Here is a 24,826-nt window from a genome sequence, read left to right as displayed (position 1 = left end):
ACCATCAGTGGTCACAAAGGGACTTGGTTTTATCCATCATCACACTCAGGAATCTGGCACACAGTAGGGTCTCAGGAACATTTGTGAAACTAAAACAACCTCATAGAGTTTTCATCACATTTATTTTGTGAACCAATAAACTGTGTCCATAGTTTATTAGTATTTTATTTGTAATCTTATCTATAATACCTTACTTTGCAAAATATTTTTTCCTACAACACTTACTGGTTTTTTAGTTTACTTAATGTACTTCTGCCTTTTCCTCTAAGAAAACCTACTGATATTCCAAGCTGCCCCATAGTTTTGCTTGTATTGCGATGTTCTTGAATGTATGTACAAAAGTTGTATGTTTGTAAGCAGAAGAATAATCACGGGAGGCACACAGGACCCAGAGATCTGAAAAAATGCTGTAGAAGACCTAAGTATACGTCACTGTTAAGCGCAGTCATTAACAACTTACTTTGTGCGCATTTAAAATGTTTCTTTTATAATCATGTATTTCAGCCTGACTGATAGTTTTCATTTTGTCTCAGTCATCTCATATTTGAGATCCACGCTTTTTTACTATTAGTCAATTTGTTCGTCTATTTCTTATGTTGATGAAAGTATAAAGGAGGGGAATGTCAGTAGCAGAATCAAGTGACTTGTAGCCCAAGATGCTGATGCTGCCAAAATGGAAATGCTAACACTTAGTACCACCCTGTGTTAGCTCACAACATCCCTCCGTCAGCTGAGACTCCAGAGTCCACATTTGGCACTGGAGACCCCATTTAGGGCTATAAACATGTGATGTTTAAAAAGTCAGCTGTGAGCGGGGCCAGGATCACTGGATCTCAGAGAGAGCTGCAGGTGGAGATAAGTGCTCAGCCGTTCCAGAGCAGGCCTCGGGGGTGGTTTGTCCACCCTCCTGCGGGAGTGCCAGCACGGCGTGGAACTCACGCCCCCACCATGGACGGACAGGGCTCCTTATTTCGTGACCAACAGCCTGTCCAGCACATTTTTGCCGCTTCATCATAACTCCCAAAGAGGTGATTACCAGGATCTGGCATTTTCCTAAATGGTGAAGCTTTTTCATAATGTTGATAGAGATGACCTAGATTAATTTGATTTTTCTCTATGACCTCATCCAGAGGTGACATTGGTTTATTTTTCTTTAGTAGACATGAGAGATCTTGGCTAACAACTCATAAAACACAGAAACCGAGGCCATGACTTAGCCCTCACTCTTCTGTGAAATATTGGATCGGATCTGAGTCAGACCCATGGGCCCTGCTCCCAAGGGTTTGTACAGACCCCGCAGTTCCAAGCCTCTTTGGGGGAGTTTGTATGTGGGAAGATCTTCCATTGGGTTCATGAGACTCCCAAGGAAAGTTCTTGGCCCTATGGAAAGCTGAAAACCAGACTTAACTTTTCTCCCCACTTTTTAAAAAAGCTAATAGCATTCATACAATGAAGCAAGAAATATAAAAATCTGTAAAGTGTTGCAGAACTTCATTCTAGTATTTACTTTGGAAAAATGGATTGCACAAGCTAGTTTAGTTCTTGTTTTCACTCTGGGGCTTAAAGTTTTTCAGAATGCTGTATTTAGGACCTCTGGAATTTAATACAAATTGGGTGTCTATTTCTAAGTACAGATTCAAGAAATTTTGCTCATCACAGAGAATGGGATATTTAACCACATAAGGGCCATCAGAGAAAGAAGAAGCGAGCATCCCAGGTGCTCAAGAGTTAGAATCTTGGGAAATAATTTTGACTGTAAAATCAAATAAGACTCGTTAGATTTAGATTTATCTAATGAAAAACTTGGGAAAATTCTATTTGGAGTAGCATAGTGTTTAATAATAGTATATTTTTAATAATCACATTATTAAGCAAGATCCCAAGGGACTTCAACGTTTCTCAGAAATAAAGCTGTACCTGTGCATGTCCGCATAGTGAATGGATGATGCGTGTTACAACTGCATCGTCTCCAGTCGCTGGAGGAGACCCTGTAAGACCTGCGTCTGGGAATACATAGAGGTCTCCTGGAGTCTCCAGGCTGTGAGAAGGGACCTTGCGGATTATCCAGTCCACTTCCCTTCATCCTGCAGATGGACAAACCTCAGCCTCTCTGTGCAATTAATTTGAAGTACTACAAGCCCTTTTGTAATAATACACTTTTTAACAAGTATTTTCTAATCTAAGCTCTTTGCCAACATATTCAATTCATTTGAGTAAGAAGGTTTGAGCACAGTAAGAAAGATCTAGATGGATACTTACACAAAAAGCATGGAGAATTTGGTCAAAAGATATCATCTGGGCCTTATGTAAAATTAATTATGTAGAAAAGTCATATGAACTGTGAACCAGCATTTCCTTTAAAAATTATGAATTGCCCATTTAAATCATTAAGTAAGGTTTCCATGCTTTGAAACGATGACGTTTTCGTCTTTAGGAACTGCAGCGAGCGGCCGGAGACAGAGTTGCGCGCGTTCTCGCGATACTTTCTTTTGTATTCCTCTGGGGCTTTGGACCCAGTTTCTGCCTTTGGCTTTGTGGGAAGGGGCCGCTTCCAGGCACCAGGATTGGTCGAGACGGCAAGAGCCGTCACTGACACCTGGAGTTTAAGTCAGATTTAGAAGTGATTAGTCTCTTCTCTGGAGAAGGACTTGGCAGCCCACTCCAGTGTTCTTGCCCGCAGAATCCCAGGGACGGAGGAGCCTGGTGGGCTGCCGTCTATGGGGTCGCGCAGGGTCGGACACGACTGAAGCGACTCCGCAGCAGCAGCAGCCTCTTCTGCGCAAATGGGGATGCCGGCCATACCCCAGTTGTGTCTCCTAAGAGCATAGCTTAGAAAGCAGAAGAGGATCCAGAGGGAAGGATTTGGGGGAACATCAGCTGACGTCACAAACCAAACTGGACTCTTAGAAACCCTGCCGTTTGCTTCCCCGTGAACTGCAGCCCAGGCCAGACCTCGCCTTCTCCTCCCCCAGCAGCAGACGGGGCTACCTGAGCGTTTTCAGCGGATTGACCCCACGGCCCTGCCTCCTGCGATGCCTTTTAGAACTTGTTCGTAGTATTTGATGTCCTGTGGGATGAAAAGAGAACCCCGCTGACAGAATCCCTGTGAAAACAGTGTCTGAGTATGGAGTTGATGTCATTTGATCTGAAGTTCAAGTTTGACCTTTTTAAGTTTCCCACATGCCTCGAAAAACCTGTGAAAATTCAGGCCGCAGGCAGACAGGACCTGGAGAAAGCGGAGGGCCATCGGGGCTTGTGACGTTACACACTTCTCAAGAAATAAAAATGTAAGGGGAGAGAGAGCCAGCAGTTTGACAGATTGTTCAGTAAATGCTCATTTTATTGAAAATTATAGAAAGGTGCTTAATGTCTCTGTGCCATTAATACAATACATAAAAAGGTTGCTGTCAAGATTAGTGTTCCAGGCCTGAAAATGAACTGCGGAGCTTCCTAAAGCCTTGCTCTGCGTCACCTGAGAGGTTAAAGGTTTCTGCATATGCATTTTACACGCACAGACGTTTATTTCAGAAAACAATTATTTTAGACTTTATGCCAGAGACATTAGCAGTGATGTACTTTCATTTAAGACATGGATGGGCTAGGTATATATTAACCGACAAGGTAAGAACCAGGAACAATCGCCTTACGGAATTAAACCTGTGCAAGATGAGTTCCCTTGCTGTCTCTAGAGTATTGCGATTCAAAACATACATTCCTTTCTACAGAAGAAGATATTCAGATTCCTTAGTTGAAATTAATTAGCATTCAGAAACCAGATAGCATGTTTTTGGGTATTCATGAGATCTCTGTTTGAAAAAAAATGTTTTTAACTTGTAGAAATGTGTTGCAACACACAGATGGGAAGAAAAAGGGGAAAAAAAAATCTCTTTAGCAAGCACTGAGTGTAAAAGGAATATTACATTTTGCACGCTCCTGATTGCTCTGTGTAAACAGTTTTTGACATCTGTCTTTATAGTTTTCGAGGAGAGGAAGACTTTGTTAAAAGAATCATTTTTATACAGCAGTCCCCATTTCAGTCTTGCTTTACCTGTATTATGAAAGCAGATGGTCTGCATGTCTTTTGAATATTTATAACTATCAAAAACAATCTCTTGCTATTCACCCTTAGGCTTATGAGATGTCAGGACTGTTCTGGTTGAAAAAAATCATCTTGGGTGTTTACAGAAAGAGGATTACATTAAGCTGAAATGACTATACATTTTCCAGTTTAATATTTGTCCATCAGCTGTTTAATCGTATTTAGATAATTGTGTAAATAAGATGTTGTAGCTTTTGCCCTCTCTGCTGATGGAGCCTGGAAGCTTTAATGTGGGGACCTACCATTTTGGAGAGGCTCTGGCTCCCTCCTCCCACCTTGGTTACACCATCCTCAAGTCTTTAGTAAGTTTTGATCATGATATCACCATCCTGTTTAAAAAAAAAAAAAAAAAAAATTGTGCAGGGGAAGCCTGGCTGCAGCTCACATGAATGCTAGGGAGCTGCTGGCTCCCAGTAAAGACTGGAGTTGGTTATATTCTAATATGCAGGTTTAGGGTCCAGCCCTCCAGTTACCCTTTAGCTCTGTCAGGACATTTTCTTTCCAATGAGCATGGTATTTTGGAAAACTTTTGGTATAGTGGGGGTTAAGTGTTTCTTTGACTGGAAGCTGAGCAATCACAGATAACAGATTTTGCTGTGGTTGGTTGATTTGGCAGAAAAGCATGAACAGTTCTGGTTTAAATGATTGAATAACCTGATTAGCATTGTTTGGGGCTGGGTTTTTTTGTTGTTGTTAAAGGCACAACAAAGCAATTTTAAGGGTAATCAGATCACTGTCTTTCCCCCGTTGGTGAACCTTTTTTTTCTTTTATTCCAGGAGGTCTCACCTCTTCTCAAACCTCTTCCCTTGGCTATCAGATGACCAAGGAGAAAAAGCTTATCTTCTTTTGGTTTCTAAATGTGTTATAAATGCATACCCCCAGTGTATGTCCTATCTAGCAGGGCGTTGAAAGGATAGAATATTTTTGAAATGTGTGTGACCTCCACCAATTCCTTGTGGGTTTGGGGGTTGCTTTTTGTTTTTCAAATTCAGAGACCGGCAGTCTTTGAGAGCAAAGGTTCAGAATGTTCTAACCATATCGAAGCCAGGCGGTAGAAAAATTCCACCCTTACCTTTTCACAATTAGAAAGGTTATAAATAATGTATTTGGCTGAAAAGGAAGCTCAGCCTGTGGCAGATGGTATCATTCTAGAGAACCCGGGTTTCTGTGAAGATGGCATTCTTTCAGATCGGAACTCGAGCAGACTCTCAGAAAGAGCCGGAGCTCCTCATGGAGTGCAGACATGTGCTTTGTGGATCTTAGAAAAGCTTACAACTTGGCTCCTAGGATGAGAATATTGTGTCACACTGGGGTTAGGAGACCCACAGCCAATTTCTGCCGACTCCCAAACTGTATTTCCTGACACTGGAAGCCGGAGCCTCTTCTGGGTCTGTGTAGCGTTTGAACTTGGGATTTAAACCAAAGGAGTTTGATCAGCCTGGTTATTTTCGTCTCTGAACATGGATGCTTTATGCAGGCTGGCCACCAAATGGGACTTGCCAGGCAAGTCAGATACAGATCTTTGTGAAAGAGACGGAGAGGGCCGTCTCTCCTATTGATCGGTAGAGGCGATTTGGGAGAAGGCAAGCCCCGAAGCTCTGTGACTTCCGAGACATCTGTGTGGATGTAGCTTCAAAAGCCTGGGGCAGGATCTCTTGCAAATTCAAGAGCCAACAGTTCCAAGAGCTCTGGGTGGGAGCTGGATAACCAGAAGTGATGGATTGAAAAGATTCCTCTGATAATGAAGCTGCCATAACCTTTGACCTTTAAGAAAACAGGATGGCTTTCTGGTAGCCTGCAGAGATGACCCATGTCAGTGACCCTTTATTGACCCCCATGGATATGCCCGGCCCTGTGATGGGTCCAGGCTATACGGAGGTAAGCCCAGAGGCCCACTGCCTAGAGAAGAGAAACGGCTTGACAAGACCAGCACGGTGCCCAAGAAAGGCACGCTTGGGCTGTCAGGAAGGGCCTTTCAGAACTTCCCACTGAAGTTGGCCCCTAGCTGAGCCGTGGTAGCTAGATGGGAGAGGGCACGGAGCCGACATGTCAGAGGAGCGCTGTGTGTCTTTCTGGTGTTGTCTGCCACATGGTACCTGCAGGCCAGCTTCAGAAGGTACCACCAGATTGGAGTATTGAAACCATTCCAACGGAAATGCCCCTTTCCACTGAGGTTTTCTCTGGTTACCCTTTGATCCGACTGGTCATTGGATCATTAATTTGTATCTTGTGTGTTCTTCATAAGAAAATTTCTCTGACTTAAAAATGCTTCGTTTGAAAATTGTATCTAAGACTTGAGTTATTTAAAGCATAGTCTCTGGACTGATCTGAAATGTGATCCTGTAATGAAAGCCAGTGTGAAGGGAAGCGGAGGGGCGTCACAGTGACTAACTTCTCCTGACCCTGTGCTCGGTGCGTTACAGGCTCTGTGCTGATCGCGCCACACTCATCATGTTATTTATTGTCTGTCCAAACACCTCTTCAAGCTCTTTTTCCAGCGAACTAGTCCAGGGGCAGACACATAGTAGGGGTTCCATAGTTGTTTGCAGAATGAATTAACGGGTTCTCAGAACAGCCCCATGAGGCGGTTTCTGCTGTCATTCCCATTAAGCATGGGGGATGGTCCTAGTCGTTGACTAATTCAGCACACTTTGGACTTGCAAGTGGGTTTAGTTGATTCTGCTTCATCAAACGAACATGTGCAAAGTGAAAGTCGCTCAGTCGTGTCTGACTCTTTGTGACCCCACGGACTATACAGTGCATGGGATTCTCCAGGCCAGAATCCTGCAGTGGGGAGCCTTTCCCTTCTCCAGGGGATCTTCTCGACCCAGGGATGGAACCCAGGTCTCCTGCATTGCAGGCGGATTCTTTACCAGCTGAACATGTCGTGTGTATGTAATTCGTGCCAGGCGTTTGGGCTGGAGAGAAATACAGAGCCCCAGACCTGAATGGACTCACAAGTCAGTGAGCCATCTTTTCAGTTAGTGATCTTTCTGCATCAGGGTCTCCTTGTGAATGACAGAAGCAACCCAAGCCTCTCTCCTTAGAAACGTGGCTCTTTGTCTGCCTGCCCTCTTTCCCGCCTCACCCCACAGGAAAATATTATCATCTTGACTCTGTTCTTTGTATTATCAAAGCAATAGGTGTTTATGTCCAAATTTGAAATATACAGCTAAATGTGATCTTTCAAATACCACGTGCCTTGCAATTTTCTGAGGTCTCTCTTCCCTACCTTGGAACTCATAGACCTAGTCAGATGCCATGCCTAAGCCTTCAATAGAGACTTTACCGCAAGGAAAAAAAAAAGTCTCATGTAGTGGCTGACTGCATCTAGTTGTACAGATCATTGCATATTGTTCCAATAAAAATAGAGGTGATCCCAAGTTACCTGAATTACAGGCTATTTCCCAGCCCCCTAAAAGCACAGAAAGAGAATCTAGAAAGTTGCTCTGGCCTGCTTCATAACCTGTGGATTAGCCTTTTGATTTATGTCTCGCTTAGGCTAATATTTACATTAATCAGAGTTTCCCTGAGCACGCATCACTTGACGGAGTAGAAAGCATCCAGAAAGTCACTTAAGGACAGCGCATACCAATTTAGGGTTAAACGGGGGCAGGGGGAAGCTTTGATGACCGTGCACATATGGATATTATTCTCCACATATGGATAATAATGAGCTCCATAGTTCTGTTACATATGGGCTCCACTTTTATGAGAATATTTCAGATTGTTTTTTTCTTTTTCCCCACACATTATATATTTTTCTCCGCACCACCCCCCCTCATATATTATCCTCTGTGGGTCTACTGAGTCACATTAAATTGAAATGATCTGTGTACATGTCTCTTCCTAACTGAGGGTAAACTTCTTGTGGCAAAGGCTGTGTCTTAACAAACACTTCTTGTCTCTAGTACCAGCCAGTCAGATAGTAGGTGTGCAGCCCAGAGCAAATCTCACACACAGAACTATCAACAAAATCGAGTAGCCGGGACTTGTTTGTCAGAAACCTCAGCAAAATTTCAGTATTTCATACCTTTCTAAAAATTAAGAATAAGCTACATGCAAAATTTGCATGTACTATTACCTTAACATTTAAGAATCTCCCAGCATGTCTAAATTGAAGAGTAATAGTTTTTAAAAAATTGGACCAAAGTAGAAGCACATGGGCTCTCGCCCGTTTGCAGAATCACTGCGGTCCATCAGCCATCTCCGTAGTTTTATTACCGTTGACTTTATTGATCCATCATTAACAATAGAGTAAGTGTGATTGAAGCTGATGGATTGTTAACTGGATCAGGCAGATTCCTGGCTCTGGTTTTGGCAACCTTGCTAAGTATCTTTTTGTACCCTGGACGGAGGGACACTCCTAGTCTGAATTAATGGCAGAGTATCACGAGCACATTAAGAATGTCTTTTTAGAGAAATAAAATGTGAAAATGACTATCAAGTAGAAAGTGTCAAAAAAAATGTCATTGTGGCTCTTAGAATAGCCGTGTTTTACATCGATAATGTAACTCCAGCTTATCCTTCACTGGAAGTGCTTCAAAGATCCCCTAGGTTTACGTGCTACGAGAATGTGTGCATGTTAGGAAATTAGCGCTGATGAGAGGTGTCAGGAGAATCAGTGATAACCTAAAGGGCTCTACATTGGAAGTAGCTTAAAGAAGAAAATGGTGTAAAAGATACTTTTGTTCCCAAACTGGCTTTTCTGGTTGTGTCTCACTTCCCAAACAATTGCCTTCTGTAAATTGTTTGTCATGGACCAACTGAAGTCTGAAAGGTAAGTTTTCATGTTTCTCCACATAGAACAGATTGGTCCTGCAGAGTCGAATTATTCCTACAACTCAATGGAGAAATTAATTTAGCCACTACTAGAGAATATGAGTGTTGTAGGTCAAGTCACTGAAATGACCAGGACCAAAACTGGCAGGGAAGAAAATACTTTTCCATGTTGAAAATGAGTTAAAAAAGAAAAAAGAGAAAAACATACCCAGTCATACGTCAAAATCATCGTCTTTCTTCATTTTTCTATGTTAAACTGGTGATTCTGTTTTCCAAGGTTTTCGTTAGATGCAGGATGAAGAGAAGTGACGGAATAGGCTGTTTTCTTTGTTTGTGGTGTCCTCAAGAAACAATCCACCGTGAAATGCATAGATTTTAAAATGTTACACTTAGTTTGAAATTCAAAACCCAAACTTTATATGAAGCTAGCAATAAGATGGCAGCATGCTTTTTTTTCTTCTGATAGAAGATCTTTGTGAATAGTTTGTTTCTTCTTAAATGTGGTCAGTCAGCCGTGGAACAGTGTTAATTTACCTTCGATTGAAACCCAAATACTGTGAGTAAACAGTGTAAGGGGCGTTTCCCAAACTTTAATGGGCATGCAACCCTCCTGGGGATCTGATTAAGATGTAGATGCTGATTGCCCTGGCCTAGCTTAGGGCCCAACCTTCTGCATTGCTAGTTAAGTTTCCAGATGATGCTGGTCCCTGGGCCATCCTAGGACTTGCAAGGATGGAGATTTAGGTACCAGACCACAAAGTGGCATTTATTTATGAACTGCGATCAGAAAGTCATCTCCAAGTATTTGGATTTATTGGGATGGGTGGACAGTTGTCAGCCCAGGAATAGATGACGTTTCCCATACATGCTGGAGCAAAGTCTGTGGGTGTGATCGCTTTATAGCAGTCTCAGTGGGCTGCAGCTTTCTACTGAAATAAGCGTTTGATGATCTGCTTAATGACTTTGAAGAAGTCGCAGCTTTGGGCTAAAGTGTGAAGCAAAAACGTATCGGTCCTCCGTGGATTTAAAAACAACAAGAACGAGTTTGCACAATTGACATCATGACCGTGCTCTGCCTCGTGCGACTGTGTATCACAGCTGCTCTCCCCTCTCCACACAGAGCATGATCTCCTCCATCGTGAACAGCACTTACTATGCAAACGTCTCAGCAGCGAAATGCCAAGAGTTTGGAAGGTGGTACAAGCATTTCAAGAAGACGAAAGATATGATGGGTAAGCAGAGTGCCGTCGCAACGGTGGCCCCGCGCCGCCGCGTGTCGTGTGGGTGTTTCTCCAAGTCACGTGTGTAGCCAGGCCTTATGATTGCCCAATTAGAGATCGATTCAGACTGTTTCTTGGAGGGTGGGGAGTGGGTCTGAGTATAATGAGATAATTAAATTCAATAAATGTTTGTGTTTAAATCAGCCCAACTGACTTGGTTGTCAGACATGCAGGAGGTGGAGGCGAGGGTGGGTGAGCTGTCATTTTTTTTAACATCTCAGTGAAGGCCTAACCAGGCCTGAAGTAGTGAGCAGTGGCTGTGGGTTCCCAGAGATAAGTCATGCTTTTATGGGTTTTTTTTGTTTGTTTGTTTTTCTTGGTTTTGTTGGAGAAGAAGGGAAAGTGCCTGATTTTACACCCAATGTTTAAAGACGTTAAACTGTATTTATAGTCTCCGCAGTGGAGATCGGGCAGTGATTGGAGCTGTTGTCTCCAGCCCGCTGGATGGGGTCTTGGGTGGGTCTGCTGCTTTCTGGACCGTCCATCACCCAAGAACCATTGCATCGTTCCTCGACGCTACACGCTAGGCCTGCTATCTTAACGTGTAACTTTAGGTCAATATTTGTTACTCAGGGAACACATTACAATTATCTGCAGTGTGAAGCGACAGATAAGAGTTGTGTGTTGTACCTGAGGGTTCAGATTGTGACGTTTTTTCCCCCTGTTGAGTCTGTTAGTGTTTGTAGAAGCAAACCCTGTGATTAAGGTTAATGCTTTAATTTCTATTAACGTTTTCTTTCACATACATGTCCCTTCCAAATAAATGTTTTAAAATAATACAGGAATGGGATGTTTAATATGCATAGCGTTACATCATGCTTTCAGTCTATCTCTGTTTACTTCCATTGCATTGATTTAATAAAACAGCAATAATAACTTCTCTTTAAGATTTTAAGAGGCAGGAGAACCTGAATTTTGAGCCTGTTTTAGCTTTTAATATTTGAAGCAAAATCATCCATCTACCAAAACAGATTCTTTGCCTTTTATAGCTTAGAGCTGTAATGAAGACAATACATCATTTTTGGGAATAATTGCTTGAATTACTATTCCCTATGAATGGCCCACTTGGGCTGATAGCAGTGGTAGAGATGGAAGTTTCTTTCCCCGTTCTTAGTTATATTTTGCATACATCAGTGATTATAGCTATATGATAAGTTCCTCTAAATATAAAGCCGGAATATTTAGTAAAAAGAGAAATGATGATGAAAATCAACCCAGAGTCCACACATGGGAGGCATGGTATACTATTTATTTATTGGCTGCACCACACGGCTTGGGGATCGAACCTAGACCCCCAGCTGAGAAAGTATGGAGTCTTAACCACTGGGCCCCAGGGGATCCCCATGGTGTGCTATTTAGGACTCGCGTACCTACCATCGTCAGCTCTCAGTTCGAGAGCATCAAAGCTGTCTCTTCCTTGTAGCCACAAAGCATTTGACTCGCTTACTGCTCACGCTCAGCCAGCCCACATGAGGTGTCTAGCCAGGGGAGAAACATTCATCCCGGGCGGGTGGTAATAAATTGCAAAACGGTGACATCACCTTGTACCGGGATGACTCCCCGCCTCTCCCTTGAAAGATTGTCATTAGCATCTGGTGATGGCCATAGCTTCTTCAGGAAGCATTTGGATTTTAGCAACTCTGGGTGTACTGGCTTGCAGTATGATAAATCGGTTGCTTCATTCTAAGTAGTGGTTGCGGCTCTCCGTGCCACCTAACTTGAGAGCTATAGTTCAGTGAAACAGGACGTGTAAAATAGTCAGCCCAGGGTTCAGTCTGAACTCAGTTATCATTACTTATCATTATGACCTTTTATTGATTATATCGATTACTTTTTTAAACTCACAACTGGTTTAAAATTGAACATAAGTAATATTTAGATCATTTTTCTTTCAAACCTTTTTCTTGGAGTGGTAACAGTTTTTGTATGTATGAAGTGAAGTGAAAGTCACTCAGTCGTGTCTGATTCTTTGCAACCCCATGGACTGTACAGTCCATGGAATTCTCCAGGCCAGGATACTGGGGTGGGTAACCTTTCCCTCCTCCAAGGCATTTTCCCAGCCCTGGGGTAGAACCCAGGGGTAGAATCCACATTGCAGGTGGATTCTTTACCAGCTGAGCCGCCAGGGAGTCTAATCTATGTATCTCCAAGTATTTTTTCATTGTAAATACACATATATAGGGCTTCCCAGGTAGTGGTAAAGAATCCACCTGCCGATGCAGGAGACACAAGAGGCTGAGGCTTGATCCCTGGGTCAGAAAGGTCCCCTGGGGGAGGAAATGGCAAATCACTCCAGTGTTCTTGCTTGGAAAATGCCATAGGCAGAGGAGCCAGGCGGGCTACAGTCCATGGGGTCGCTCTATGGATATTTCTTTTTTTCTACAACTGCATATGTTTTCTTAGCTTCACTCTTTCTAGTCACCACTGAGCAACTAGGGTTTTTCTAGAATTTTTTTTTGGTGGGCATCTGTACCACCTGGCTTGTGGGATCTTAGTTCCCCGACCAGGGATTGAACCCAGGCCCTCGGCAGTGACAGGACCAATCCCTAACTACTAGACTCGCAGGAATTTCCCTAGAAGCTGTTTTCAAAATAAATGTTACTTTTATAAGCTTTCGTGGGCTCAGAAGTAATAGTGAATAATAATTTGACCCCAAAACTAGTCACGTAGAATGTGAAAATAATTGATTTTGGGCCTTAAATCTAAACCACATCACAGCATTAGAAAGTGGTTTCCCCCTTTCAGAGTCGGTGGCCGGGTGCAGGAAAGAAAGGAAACCTCACAGCCGGTTGGTTCTGTCCTGAGATGTCCTGGTCCATTGGACCTTCAGTGCCCCGTGCCTCTCTGTCCTTAGGGAAAGCTCGGAGCTCCTCAGCGGCGCGGGGCATCGTTGGCTAACGTGGTTTTCCCTCTCTCTCGCCCGCTGCAGTGGAAATGGATAGTCTGTCGGAGCTGTCCCAGCAGGGTGCCAACCACGTCAGCTTCGGCCAGCAGCCCGCCCCGGGGAGCACGGCGGAGCAGCCCCCCTCGCCGGCCCAGCTGTCCCACGGCAGCCAGCCCTCTGTGCGGACGCCGCTGCCCAACCTGCACCCTGGGCTGGTGTCGACGCCCATCAGCCCTCAGCTGGTCAACCAGCAGCTGGTGATGGCCCAGCTGCTGAACCAGCAGTACGCCGTGAACAGACTTCTAGCCCAGCAGTCCTTAAACCAACAGTACTTGAACCACCCTCCCCCCGTCAGCAGGTCTATGAACAAACCTTTGGAGCAGCAGGTTTCCACCAACACAGAGGTGTCTTCCGAAATCTACCAGTGGGTACGTGATGAACTGAAACGGGCAGGAATCTCCCAGGCAGTATTTGCACGTGTGGCTTTTAACAGAACTCAGGTCAGTCCTGTTCATTTGAACATGGTTCTTCTCTGTCTCGCTCTTCCTCTTCCACCTTGGCTGTGCTAACCTTTATTCTTGTGCTGTGTACAGTGTTAACATCGTCTCCTGCTCTCCATATGATCTGTTCCTGGGGGTGCCTACGTTTAAGCGCTTCTCTCCTCCGCAGAAACCTCTGCTACCAAGAGAAGGCTGTGTACAGATGGATCCTGAATCAGGGGCCTTGAAAGAGCAAATGTCAAAAATATTTCAAGCTGCCGTTACCTATGCTTTTACCTAATGGAAACCGAGAGTGTTCGTAGCTGAGGGAGAGAGGTTTCAGGACTTGGCCAAGGCCACTGGTAGGACTCCAGGCTTCTAGCCAACTAGCTTCCTTTCCTAGACCAGGGATCAGCCAGACCTTTTCTGTAACGTGACATACAGTAAACATTTTAGGTTTTGAGGGCATAGTACCCATAGAAGTAAATGCATGGATGTGGGTATGGTGTTTCAGTAAAACTGTTTCTAAAACAGGCGCTGGAGTGGGTAGGCTTGCCCTTGGAAGCCTTGTTTGAGACTTCTCACTGAGTTTTGCGTACACCCCTAGTGTTCATGCCTTTGTCCTCCTGGGCAAATTCCTGTGAAGATACTATCAGCAGGGAGGATACTTAGGACCTGGAGAAGGGTGACCCAGGGGAAGGCCTAAGATAAACACTGTTGAAAAGCCCTAAACAAAGAGTGCATGAGAGGATTTTTTTTTCCTTTTTTTTTTGTCAATTAGTACAATATATATGGTGTTTATTTCTGGCCCAGGCACCCACAGACACCCCCCCCCAAAAAAAAAATAACCCAGAAGAGCGTGTAACTGATTATCGGTGAGGACATGATGTCCTTTAACTTGCCTGTTTTGCCACTGTTAACTTCTCTTGTCAGTTTTTTCTTTTTAAGCCTGACTCATACTTTCCTTTCATATTTAGGTTATTTTATTACATGATTATAAGAATAAAATCCTGGTACAAAAATATCTAGTATTAATTCCTTGCTGGCAGAGTTTCCATACCTAGGAGAATCCCAGCTGTGACTTATTTTTGGCTTGCCTTCGCTGGATTGAAAGTTAGGAGGCCTTACAGAACCTTTAACTGAGTGTTTGTTTTGGGATTCTTTAACTTTTTTTTGTACATCACTTGTCTGTGTTTAAGGGGATGGTTCAAAAGTTTTTTCTCAGGTTGCAAAATTGTACGCACTTGCCTAGTTTTATATCTTTAACTTAAAAGTATATTCATTATTAGCTGGTACATTTAATCTGACACCCTTATTCAGTTGCAGGGTCGTTATTTTAGAGAAATAAAGTGAACAGACGGAAGAATCAAGTCGGCCTTCTCGATGCTCCCGTTTCTGGCAGCATCAGTACTTTTGTAAACAGCAGCTGACTACCCGCAGTTCTCAGTCCTGGGCAAAAAAGCAGGCAGGTCTCTGCATAAAAGTTCAATAAGATGCTTGTTGAACTGAATTGAATGCCCACAAAGATAGCATTGACATGGACACAGACGACTCACAGATTTACTGTGAGTGAATTTTGGAAGTTGAGCAAATTGTTATTTCTTAAAGGACTGAGGAAAGTATGTTTTATATGGTAAAGAGTGTCCAGCTAAAGGAGAGAAGGGTTAGGTCACTCCCACTGGGGCATTTTTTTCATCTTTGGGGCTCTCATATCCCAGGCAGGCATCACCCTGGAGAGTGACCATTTGTTCTGCTTGGGTTTTCACGTGGACAGATTCCATAGATACCAGTAGGATTTGATACTGGGAAAAAGGCAGAGTTCTCTCTTTTTTATACCCTGTCAGTCTCTCCAAAAAGATAGTTATTTCTGGGGTTAGCATCGAAAACAGTGACTTAATGTTTTTGAGGGAGAGAGGGGAGTGAAGTCTGGGTGCAGCTTGATATCCATCTCTTTATTAATAATAGCCAGTTGAGAAACAGTCATTACTGAAAAATTGTCTGGAGCCCCCAGTGACAGAGGAGTTTGGTTTTAAACCTTTATATTGCTAATTGGGACTCCTTTTTCGAAATGGAGGTTGGCCATGTTTGTAGCTGTCTGATTTCAATGAGAGTAATTTTTTAATGTGTATTTAAGGATCCACTTTTGGGGAATTCGCTTTAGAGCAGGCAAGCATGCGTGTCTTTTTGGTGGTCATACTGCAACACCACGCTCACGCACGCGCACACACGCAGCTGCATTTATTTTAATAATTATACATTCGTATGCGTGTGTGTAGTGTTTATTTCAAAGTGTATGCATTTCAATAAAAGCAGGTGCAGCGTGAGAGTGTATGTCGTGCGTGTGGAGGACGAAAATACGCATGCTAATGCATATGTATAGAGCAGGGGCTCTGCAGAGGTAAACCACGCACACGTCTGTGTGCGCTCCTTACAGTGCGCAGTTCCAGCTCCAGGTTTAAAAAGAATTAATGTAAAATGAGCACATGCAGATGCAGAGTTCTGTGACGTGATGGGATGAAGACGCTGGCCCCTATAAACAGTGCCTGAAAACAGTCAGATAGTAGATGGTGGTATTGTGAGCTGAGCCTGTTTTAGCCATTGACAGCTCTGTACAACTCTAAAATCCTGGATCTCTTGTTTTAACTCTTCTTTGGAGAATTTTCTCATCATATTAATTGGGTCTCTTAAGATGTTCATGTATCACTTTTTTTTAAAAGGTCTAAAAACTAAAAGGTTTTGAAAAGTCTACCTTTTCTGAAAGTTTGTGATGAAATTGATATAATTCCTTGTTTTGAGGACTTCTCTACCTTCTGAATTGAGGGGCATATGTTCTTTAATTGCTACTGAAGATACCAGCTCTTAGCATCTGCCATTCATTCAGTTATGCCTACTTGATGTCTTTTTAATGGAAACCCATGGCTAAAATTAATTGCTGAAGCTTCTAGACTTATACATTTCAATTCACTTCTCTGTATTATTGCTATTTAAAGGTCATTATAGAAGGAAATAATATTCTTTAGTGCCTCCTCCCTTTTTAAAAAATTTAACCCAGAGTTAACTCTGATCCCATCCAGTGGCTTTTTTTCTAACCCCCCTCCGCTTGTCTTTGGCACACTTTGTTTTCCAGTAAAATAAAGAATGAAGATGGATTATTCAAAACTGATAACAGTAATGGACCATCATGCAATGTTTTATTGAATTTGAGTCCTGTAAATTATGTGGTAGAGAGAAATTTGCCTGCTTAAGTATAACAGAAATTGCTACTGTGTTCCTCTAATTCTTCGCAGTGTAATTTAAGAAAAGCCCACTGTCCATATCACTATTGAATAAAAGGTAAAAAGGTGCTATTACCCCAACGTGACAGCTCTGGTTTGGCCTCCCAAACGGCAGAGATAAATGTGTCTGCTTATAACTTGCTTGGCCTGAGTCCAGGGTAGTAGGTGGAGCTTGAAAGTGGTCTTTCACCTGGACACGTGATTAAAAATTCACCAAACAGCAAAGGCAGGTAGCCCTGAAGAATATGCTGCATGTTTTATTTTTAGGAGGCGATTTCATCAAATCCTATTTTTCTTCTGAGGGCTTTGAAGTTCCATGAAGCTGATAAAAATCTATTTGAATCAGTGATTATGTTCAAAGAGGAGACGAACAGGAGGCCAGACAGGCCTTTGTTCAGATTGGCTCTTTCGCTTATCTGCTGTTTTCAAGAATTCATAATTAGCTTTTGGAAGTACTGATAGTATTTATTGAAGGTTTTTCTGTCTTTTCCAATTACTAATGAATTTTACTTGTAAACTCTTTCTGGAACATAAAAAAGGTTTAGGAATTCATCAGCAAGTTCACTCTTTAATTGGAAACATTAGAATTCTCACAACTGTCGCGGAATGGCGACGCAGAATAGTGTCACGTTTTCACGTGCAGAGCACACGCTGAATGGTTTGACGACACAAAGTACAGCGAGAAGCAGCTTCTCATTTCCCATGAAACTGGCATCCACGAGGTGCTGGTAACTCACCGTATAACATGCAAAATCCAGGTTCTTTTTGGAAACGCGAATGACTGATGATTTTAATTTTGTTCAACAAATTTATTGAGCACCTGTAGGGAACAATATTGATGTATTTTAGTCAGCAATAGAAAGCATGGTACACGATGACCGTGAGATGCTGCATTTTTAGCATGAAGAAGAGTTTTGATAAGAGACCTTTCTTACTCTCCACCATGGGGGATTACTACAAATGATCTTGACCTGGTGTGACAATCTGAGCTAGATTTTCAACCATGAGAAACAGGAAGCAAAACCATATACATCTTGAATTCATAAATGCAGCTGCTCAAGTCGCAGCAGCCTGAACAGGACCCAAACGTACATTCCCAAATCGTAATTCTCATGGCACTCATTTTGTGTCCAGAATTTTCTCAAGTGACGTCATTTTTTGGAAAGTAATTAACACATTCTAATCAGAACATTTTCTAATAATATTTTCAAGCATTTCCACCAGGGGGCACTCCCCTCATTGAAAGCCTGGGCCAAAAAAACAGAAAAAAAAAAAAAAAAAAACCCTGAAGGTTTCTTAAAACACCTGAGACTGTCTACACTGGCTGCTTTAGAGCTCTTGGAATCTCCCAGGATTTGAGACCTCAGTCTTGACCCTCCCAACACATCCCAGCAGAAAACCGGTACTTGCTCTTGTTAGAATAATTAAGTGAAAATAAAATGCTTTGCCCCGAAAACGCTTTGTATGCTCAAGTGAGACATCATGCCAACCTCAAAATGTGGTTAGAGAAATTTCTAAATCCTCTCCCAAGTGACCTGCTGTTACTTTAAGCTATACAGGAATGACTCCAGCCTCGTGTTAACGAGACTTGATATCGTTCTGCATTTTTTTCCCGTGTTGGTTTTCTCACCGTGGTTCTCTAGTGGAAAGAAAGGATATTTTGTTGAGATCCCTGAATATCTAATTTCAGATTTCCCAAATGTAATAGCATCCTAAATGTTGACAGGATCTCGTTTGATCTAGCATTATTTTCTGAGCTGTGGTCGGCTTGTGATGCTGTGTTGGTTTAGACGTGCAGCGCAGTGATTGAGTTTCTATGTGTGTGTGTGTGCGCATGCATGTATGAGGATGCTCTCACTCAGATTCTCTTCCCTTACTATCAACTGTTGAGTATCGTTCCCTGTGCTGTGCACTGGGTCCTTGCTTACAGGTCTGCATAGTTTATTTACGTAGATGCTATTTATCTATGGTGACGTATGTGCATGAATCCGTCTCCTAACTCGCCCCTTCCCCCTTCCTCTTTGGGAACCGTAAGTTTGTTTTCTGCGTCTCTGAGTCTGTTTCTGCTTTGTAACTGAGCTCCTTTGTGTCACGCTTTAGATCGCACATATGAGCGGTATTGTGCAATGTTAGCTTTGTGTGACTTCACTTAGTATAATTTCTAGGTCCATCCATGGTGCCACAAAATTTTCTTAAATTACTGAACAGTTACTGCATATAAACATCTTACAGAGTGCCGCATAACTTTTCATGAAGGCTTACTTTGAGTAAATTAATAATTACCATTAGAATTTTCCCATGGGGAGCATAACTTGTTCTTAAGTTTCTGTCACCTGTTTGTAATATTTTTCCTTTTATGCTCCAAATACACATAATCCATTTAATAAACATTTTTCAAACATGTGGCAGGCATTGTTCTGAGATAATATTAAAGGGTATTAGGTTATTCTACTTGAGGAATTTATAACATTGTATTTATAAGTACTATATGTTAATATCTCTTTCCCTGTGGTTGAGATAGACTGCTTTGCCAAGGACATCTTTTAATATCTTAAAAATTTTTAATCCCCATTTGGTGGGCAAGATTGGAGAGCAGGGGCTTTTTTTTTAAAAAAACACCTATTTTAAAGCTTGTTTCTGAGACCTGCATTTTTTTGGTTTCAACATGACATATCAAAAACCCAGTCAGTCTAATTAGTTGGTCTTGTGCAGATTAAATAGCTGGGTGATTGACTGCCTGTTGGACTAGGTTTTAGTTAAATTGACTGGATGTTTTGCTTTTGTGTAAACACAGTTGCAACATTACCTGTCAGTATCATGAATGAAAGGACAGACACCCTTCATCCTTCAGGCACCTTTCTTAGGGTGAAGCTGGCTTCCCTTGTGTGGACCAAGTGAGAAAGCAGAATGAACTCCTGAGCCCTCTGAGCCTGCTGGAGGTCCTTTTTAACAGCAGTCTCCAGATCGGTTTTAAAGTGGACGCCGCTTTTATATTGTATGTTCCCGACTGTTATCTTGAGGCAGTAGGCCACATTAGCCCTGAGGAATTGGGAGCAAAACCAGGTTTGTGCTTCTAGGAAAACCATGAAAAAACCCCTGTGTTTAACCCTGGGGCTTGGTTGTTTTGACACTTGACCTCCCTGCCCCAAATGTACCCCATCGTCATTTTTTCAGGGTTATCAGAAAGTGAAATTTGCAAATTATAAAGAGGTCTTGACAACATTTTATCCTGAGCCATATTGTGATAAACTGAAATGTAGGAAGCAAACATGACTTGGCATTCCACGCATTATTTCATGTAGAAGATTGAAGAGGTGAGGGCTACTCAGCCCTTACCAAATGGGCAGGAAATGTTTCTAATCCTTGTATTTCATATACTCCCTTAAAGAGAACTGTGGAAAACCACCCACTTGAAAACATTCTTCCAAAAATTAAGTAGTTGACAATGCTCTGTTATTTGGGAGGAGCACCCGAAAGGCGTTCACTATAATGGTTTTGTGCATTTCTTCTAGCACTAATAAGAGTATTCCTCAAGAAATGGGATTATTACAGAATTTGATAATATTCTTTTTCATGGCGTGCTGCGATGGTATTTTGCAACGTGGAAAAGGGGTTATGTTATCTCATGTAAAGGGTGGTTTGTGAAGTTCAGAATTTCAGCCTGTTCCTGGGTGGTGTATAGCAGGCTTGGGGGTTGTCAGGATAGTCTCCTTAAGGGTAAACAGAATCACTTGTCATCGACTCCACAAGGAATACCGTAAAATTCTCGCCTCTGAACACCTCGTGTCCATCTTAGGTGATGGCTTAGCGATGCTCTTCCCTGGCACGTTGCGATTCGCTTTCGAGTCTTTCCTCTGTGACCCTGCTTCTCTCGCGGTGCCTTTGCGTCCTTGCGTGTTGGGCTGTTGGCACTCCGCTGCCTTTGTGTAGGCAGCTTGGGAACTGCACAGTTCAGTGCTGGCGTATTACGAGCATTTCATTTATTCCTAACTTGCCTCAGTCCTCACTCTGTGAAAGATTTCATGGCAAGTTAAGCTGCTCAAAGGAAGGAGACCAATTAGGCAGTTGCAGTTTATGTTATGTGTAAAGCAGACGCTTAATAAAATTAAGAACACAATTGAGGCTCTCTTCTCCACCACTTCAATTGTAACTAATATATTCCTATGTAGAATTGATGCTTCTGACTGTTCATTTTCCGAGCAGAGTGGAGACGAAAAGGCAGGCATCCCCACGGACCGGCAGGGACCCGCTCACCCTGTGCCGTTCATTCCCCGCAGGGCTTGCTTTCAGAAATCCTCCGAAAGGAAGAGGATCCCAAGACTGCGTCCCAGTCTTTGCTGGTAAACCTTCGGGCTATGCAGAATTTCTTGCAGTTACCGGAAGCTGAGAGAGATCGAATTTACCAGGATGAAAGGGAGAGGAGCCTGAATGCGGCCTCAGCGATGGGCCCTGCCCCCCTGATAAGCACACCGCCCAGCCGCCCTCCCCAGGTGAGGCTCCTTTTCCTCCTCATCCTTTGCTGCTTTCAGGTTTTGTTTAAAAAAAAAAAAAAAAACGCTAAGGAAGACTCTCAATAAAAAAAACAGAAAGATAGATGCTTAGGGAGATTTTTTAAGGAGCAGTAATTCATAGTTGCTTGAGGAGAATTTAGTCTGAACTCACTAACTCTGGTTTAAAAACAATAAGCTACTAATTAGATGGGGAAAAAATCACTTTCCATTTTGCTTCATTTTGGAGGTGAAAAGTGACCTTCAAATGAGATATTTGGCCCTACTACTATGAAGTAAAAATCTGTTTTAAACTCAATAGGAAAATGTAAAGAAGTCCATTTTATCCCTACCAGTTTTAGAACCACCATTTGAATAGTAAATAAATAAAAATAAATAAATGATTCCATTTGTATTTATGCTTTCCAATACGAGCTGCAGCTGGTACCAATTACACATCATCTCGTTTGTAATCTTTCATAATTAAGTTTAATACAATCCTTAAAGGCAGCTTTAAATGGACTGATAAGGAATTCTATCCATATTCTCAGAAATGGGCACATTCTCTATTTTCCACATTTTTGCATTTCTTAGAAAAGTCAGCTTCCTTGATTACTTTTTAAATCAAGTTTAAAAGGTGGCCTTATAACTATTATAAAAATTCAAGAAGTTAATTTCAGCACAAACTATTAGATATAAGCATGAGAGTGGATTAGACTTAAAATCTTCAAGGAAGTGTATTTCTTACACATTTAATTTGTGTTTTGTGCAGTTCTTAAAAATAAGGTCAGCTAAAATGACAAAAAGTGAATATAGAATACTAATTTAAAGTACTTATGTAACATAATGTCATAACGAAATTATCTCTTAATGTTAATTTCATCCATAGTAAAAAATAGCCATTCATTTCCAAGTATAGAAATAAAGTTCATTCAACACTAGAGATGAAACTGCCACAGAAACTCCATAAATGAGAAATAGACATAATGTACAGCCACTTGTGGAGGGTCTTAAGCTGCATATTGTGATGTTCTGAAATGATTGCTTTTTAGAAACATCACAAAAGTCCAATTTCTCCATTTTATTCAATGAAAATCAATTTGGTCCTGATGTCTGTTGGAGCAGAGTAAGAAGGCGTTGCTGTAATTGTGAGTAGGAAAGACGTGTGTCTCCAGCAGAAAAGCATGGCTCCCATATACACTCATGTGTACCCATCTCCTGCATAGACACGTATTGAATTTGATCTGTAAGGCTTCTCTAAGATACTCCTTACAAATAAGAGCGAGGAACTCTTTATATACATACATGACGTTTGTAAGAGCGGTTAAACAAAAACTGCTCTCCTTTGGACTTAATTGAACACTCAGTTCAGAGTTAATTTACGTACCATCGTTAATTTCGCTGCTGCAGTCATCATTGGCCTCTGGGCAGTTATTGTTCTTATCACTTAATCTGCAATACTAGCAAAAAGAAGGACTTATTTAAGACCAGTGCGAATTTAATTGTTGAGTTTCTTCTTTTTTTTTTAAATCTGTTCAAATATTTGGCTTAGTAGTTACCTAATATAGCTTTTGTTTTCTAGGATTTTAATGCCTTTATTTGCTTTTCAAATGTGAGTCTGCTCTCCTTATTCATCAACTGTTTTCTTTAGCCAAAGTAAGATTAATTCTTAATTGTGATACTTATTTTGGTATATTTGTAAGATACTCAGGTTGCTTGCCTATATGTATATCTGGAGACTATATCTGATGAGAGGTTGGGCTAGAAACTATGATTTATTTTGTCCTGAATTGCTGATGAACTGGTTGAGCCACCCTCAGCTGATGTGCTTGTTCTCAAGAGAAGTTGAGACTAGGCCTGTTAGCCTGGATATTTAGCCAGTGATGCATGTACTTGGATACAGAAGAGTCTTAATGAAGATCTTTCAAAGAAAAAGTTTTTATTTGCACAATAGTATTGTCCATCTAACAAAACTCTGAAATGATTCTGATATGTGTGAATAATTTTATTTCACTGCTTCGTATAAATCTTCAAGGCATCTTACGTGTTTCACTGGATGGCACCTCATCGAGCGTCCCTGTTCACTCCCTGATTTTATCATACCAGACCTCGCAGCCAGTGTGTTCACGTTTTACCCTTCGGCAGTGATGCAATGAATTAGATTTGGGGGAATTTTCAGTGTATGAAATGTATTGTCAGTGTAGAATGAGAACTTTGGATTTAGAAAAACAGGTGATAGAGCGGTTGAGTTACTGCTGTCTTGGAGCAGCTGAAATGCAGTGCTTACCAGTACCACATGGGAGGTTTTCATGTCCTTATTTACGAATGACTAAAATGGCAGGAAAGGATGAAACCACAGATCAGAAACGGACAGCAGAATTCTGTCTCTTCAGTTTTTGTGTTTTGCCAGAGAGGAGTCTGTATGAAGTCACTGTGCGTTTCTTTTCCCCCGAGTGAAGATGCTCGAAAGCTGTTCTGAGACAGATCTTTGGCTTTTGCACTGGACCCGGACAGGCTTCGTTTCTAAAGAACTGCCTGTTGCAGGCAGAGGTCCCTTGTGGCTCACAGAGACCCAGGGCCCCTGACGAGAGAATGGAGCCTCTTCCAGCTCCTTCCCTGGGGAATGTAGCTCATATAGGGGGTGACTGGACGTTCCAGGCTTGTACCAGACCGAGGCCCTAACCCATGGAGGTGCTCGGATTCTAATCATCTGCAAGAATGGGCTTCCCCAGGCCCCAGGCTTCACTCCCAGGAGAGCCTCCCCCGGGGAAGGCATGGACCATCCTGCAGAGGCTCCTGGCTGGCCTTGCCTTGGTGAAATGGCCCTGTGCACCCCTGTCTGTCAGACTTCAGAGAGGTAGCCACGCCAGGAGCTTTGTTGAAAGTGTATTTTCACAGTGTATGTGTTCTAATTCAAGAAATGCAGATACCGTGGGACTTCCGTAGCAGTCCAGTGGTTAAGACTTGGCCTTCTGATGCATAGGGTATGGATTTGATCCCTGGTCTGGGAGCTAAGATGATCCCGCTTGCCGTGTGGTCAAAAAAACCGAAGCATGAAACAGAAGCGATATTGTAACATGTTCAGTGAAGCCTTTAAAAGTGGCCCACCTCCCCCCACCCCCCATAGAAAGGATATCTGATTCACGGTTTTCTGAGCGCCTTCATGTACATGAATTCCTGGAACTCTCGTTCCAACCTTTTGGTGGGAGAAAGATGGGAAAAGTCACAGACTTTGTTCTCAAATCCTCTGGTCAGTGTGCTGTTCTTGCCCCTACCTCAAGCCACGTCCTGAGAACATAGATTAGAAAGGAGAAGATGGAACTTGGAGACTGTTTGTCAGAGAGGATGAGAATCTGTGTTACCAGCTAAGAAACAAGAACACGGATGAGAACGTTGTCCTGATGAAATTGACCGTTTGACAGAGGATCTGCTTTGGAAGACGTTGGACAGTGGGCGTTTCTGAGATTGTAGAGGAAAGAGCCACTTTGACAGAAGGAATATCTGACAGACACCAGTCCCTCCAAAGCCCCCTGATCTGA

At 42.4% G+C, this 24,826-nt stretch overlaps 1 protein-coding gene across 2 annotated transcripts in view; it reads left to right on the top strand.

The window, feature by feature from the left end:
- SATB1 (SATB homeobox 1) overlaps positions 1-24,826 on the top strand; it is a 75,233-nt gene that overhangs the window by 13,535 nt on the left and 36,872 nt on the right. For both annotated transcript variants that reach the window (XM_068973932.1, XM_068973941.1), the window contains exons 5-7: positions 10,003-10,114; positions 13,092-13,546; positions 21,078-21,290. In XM_068973932.1, coding sequence (XP_068830033.1) covers positions 10,003-10,114; positions 13,092-13,546; positions 21,078-21,290 — 780 coding nt within the window. The remainder of the gene's footprint in view (positions 1-10,002; positions 10,115-13,091; positions 13,547-21,077; positions 21,291-24,826) is intronic.

This window comes from Capricornis sumatraensis, chromosome 1 (assembly GCF_032405125.1).
Source record: "Capricornis sumatraensis isolate serow.1 chromosome 1, serow.2, whole genome shotgun sequence".
NCBI lineage: Eukaryota > Metazoa > Chordata > Mammalia > Artiodactyla > Bovidae > Capricornis > Capricornis sumatraensis.
Note: the sequence above shows the minus strand (reverse complement) of the source record. Positions and strands in the feature narration are given on the sequence as shown.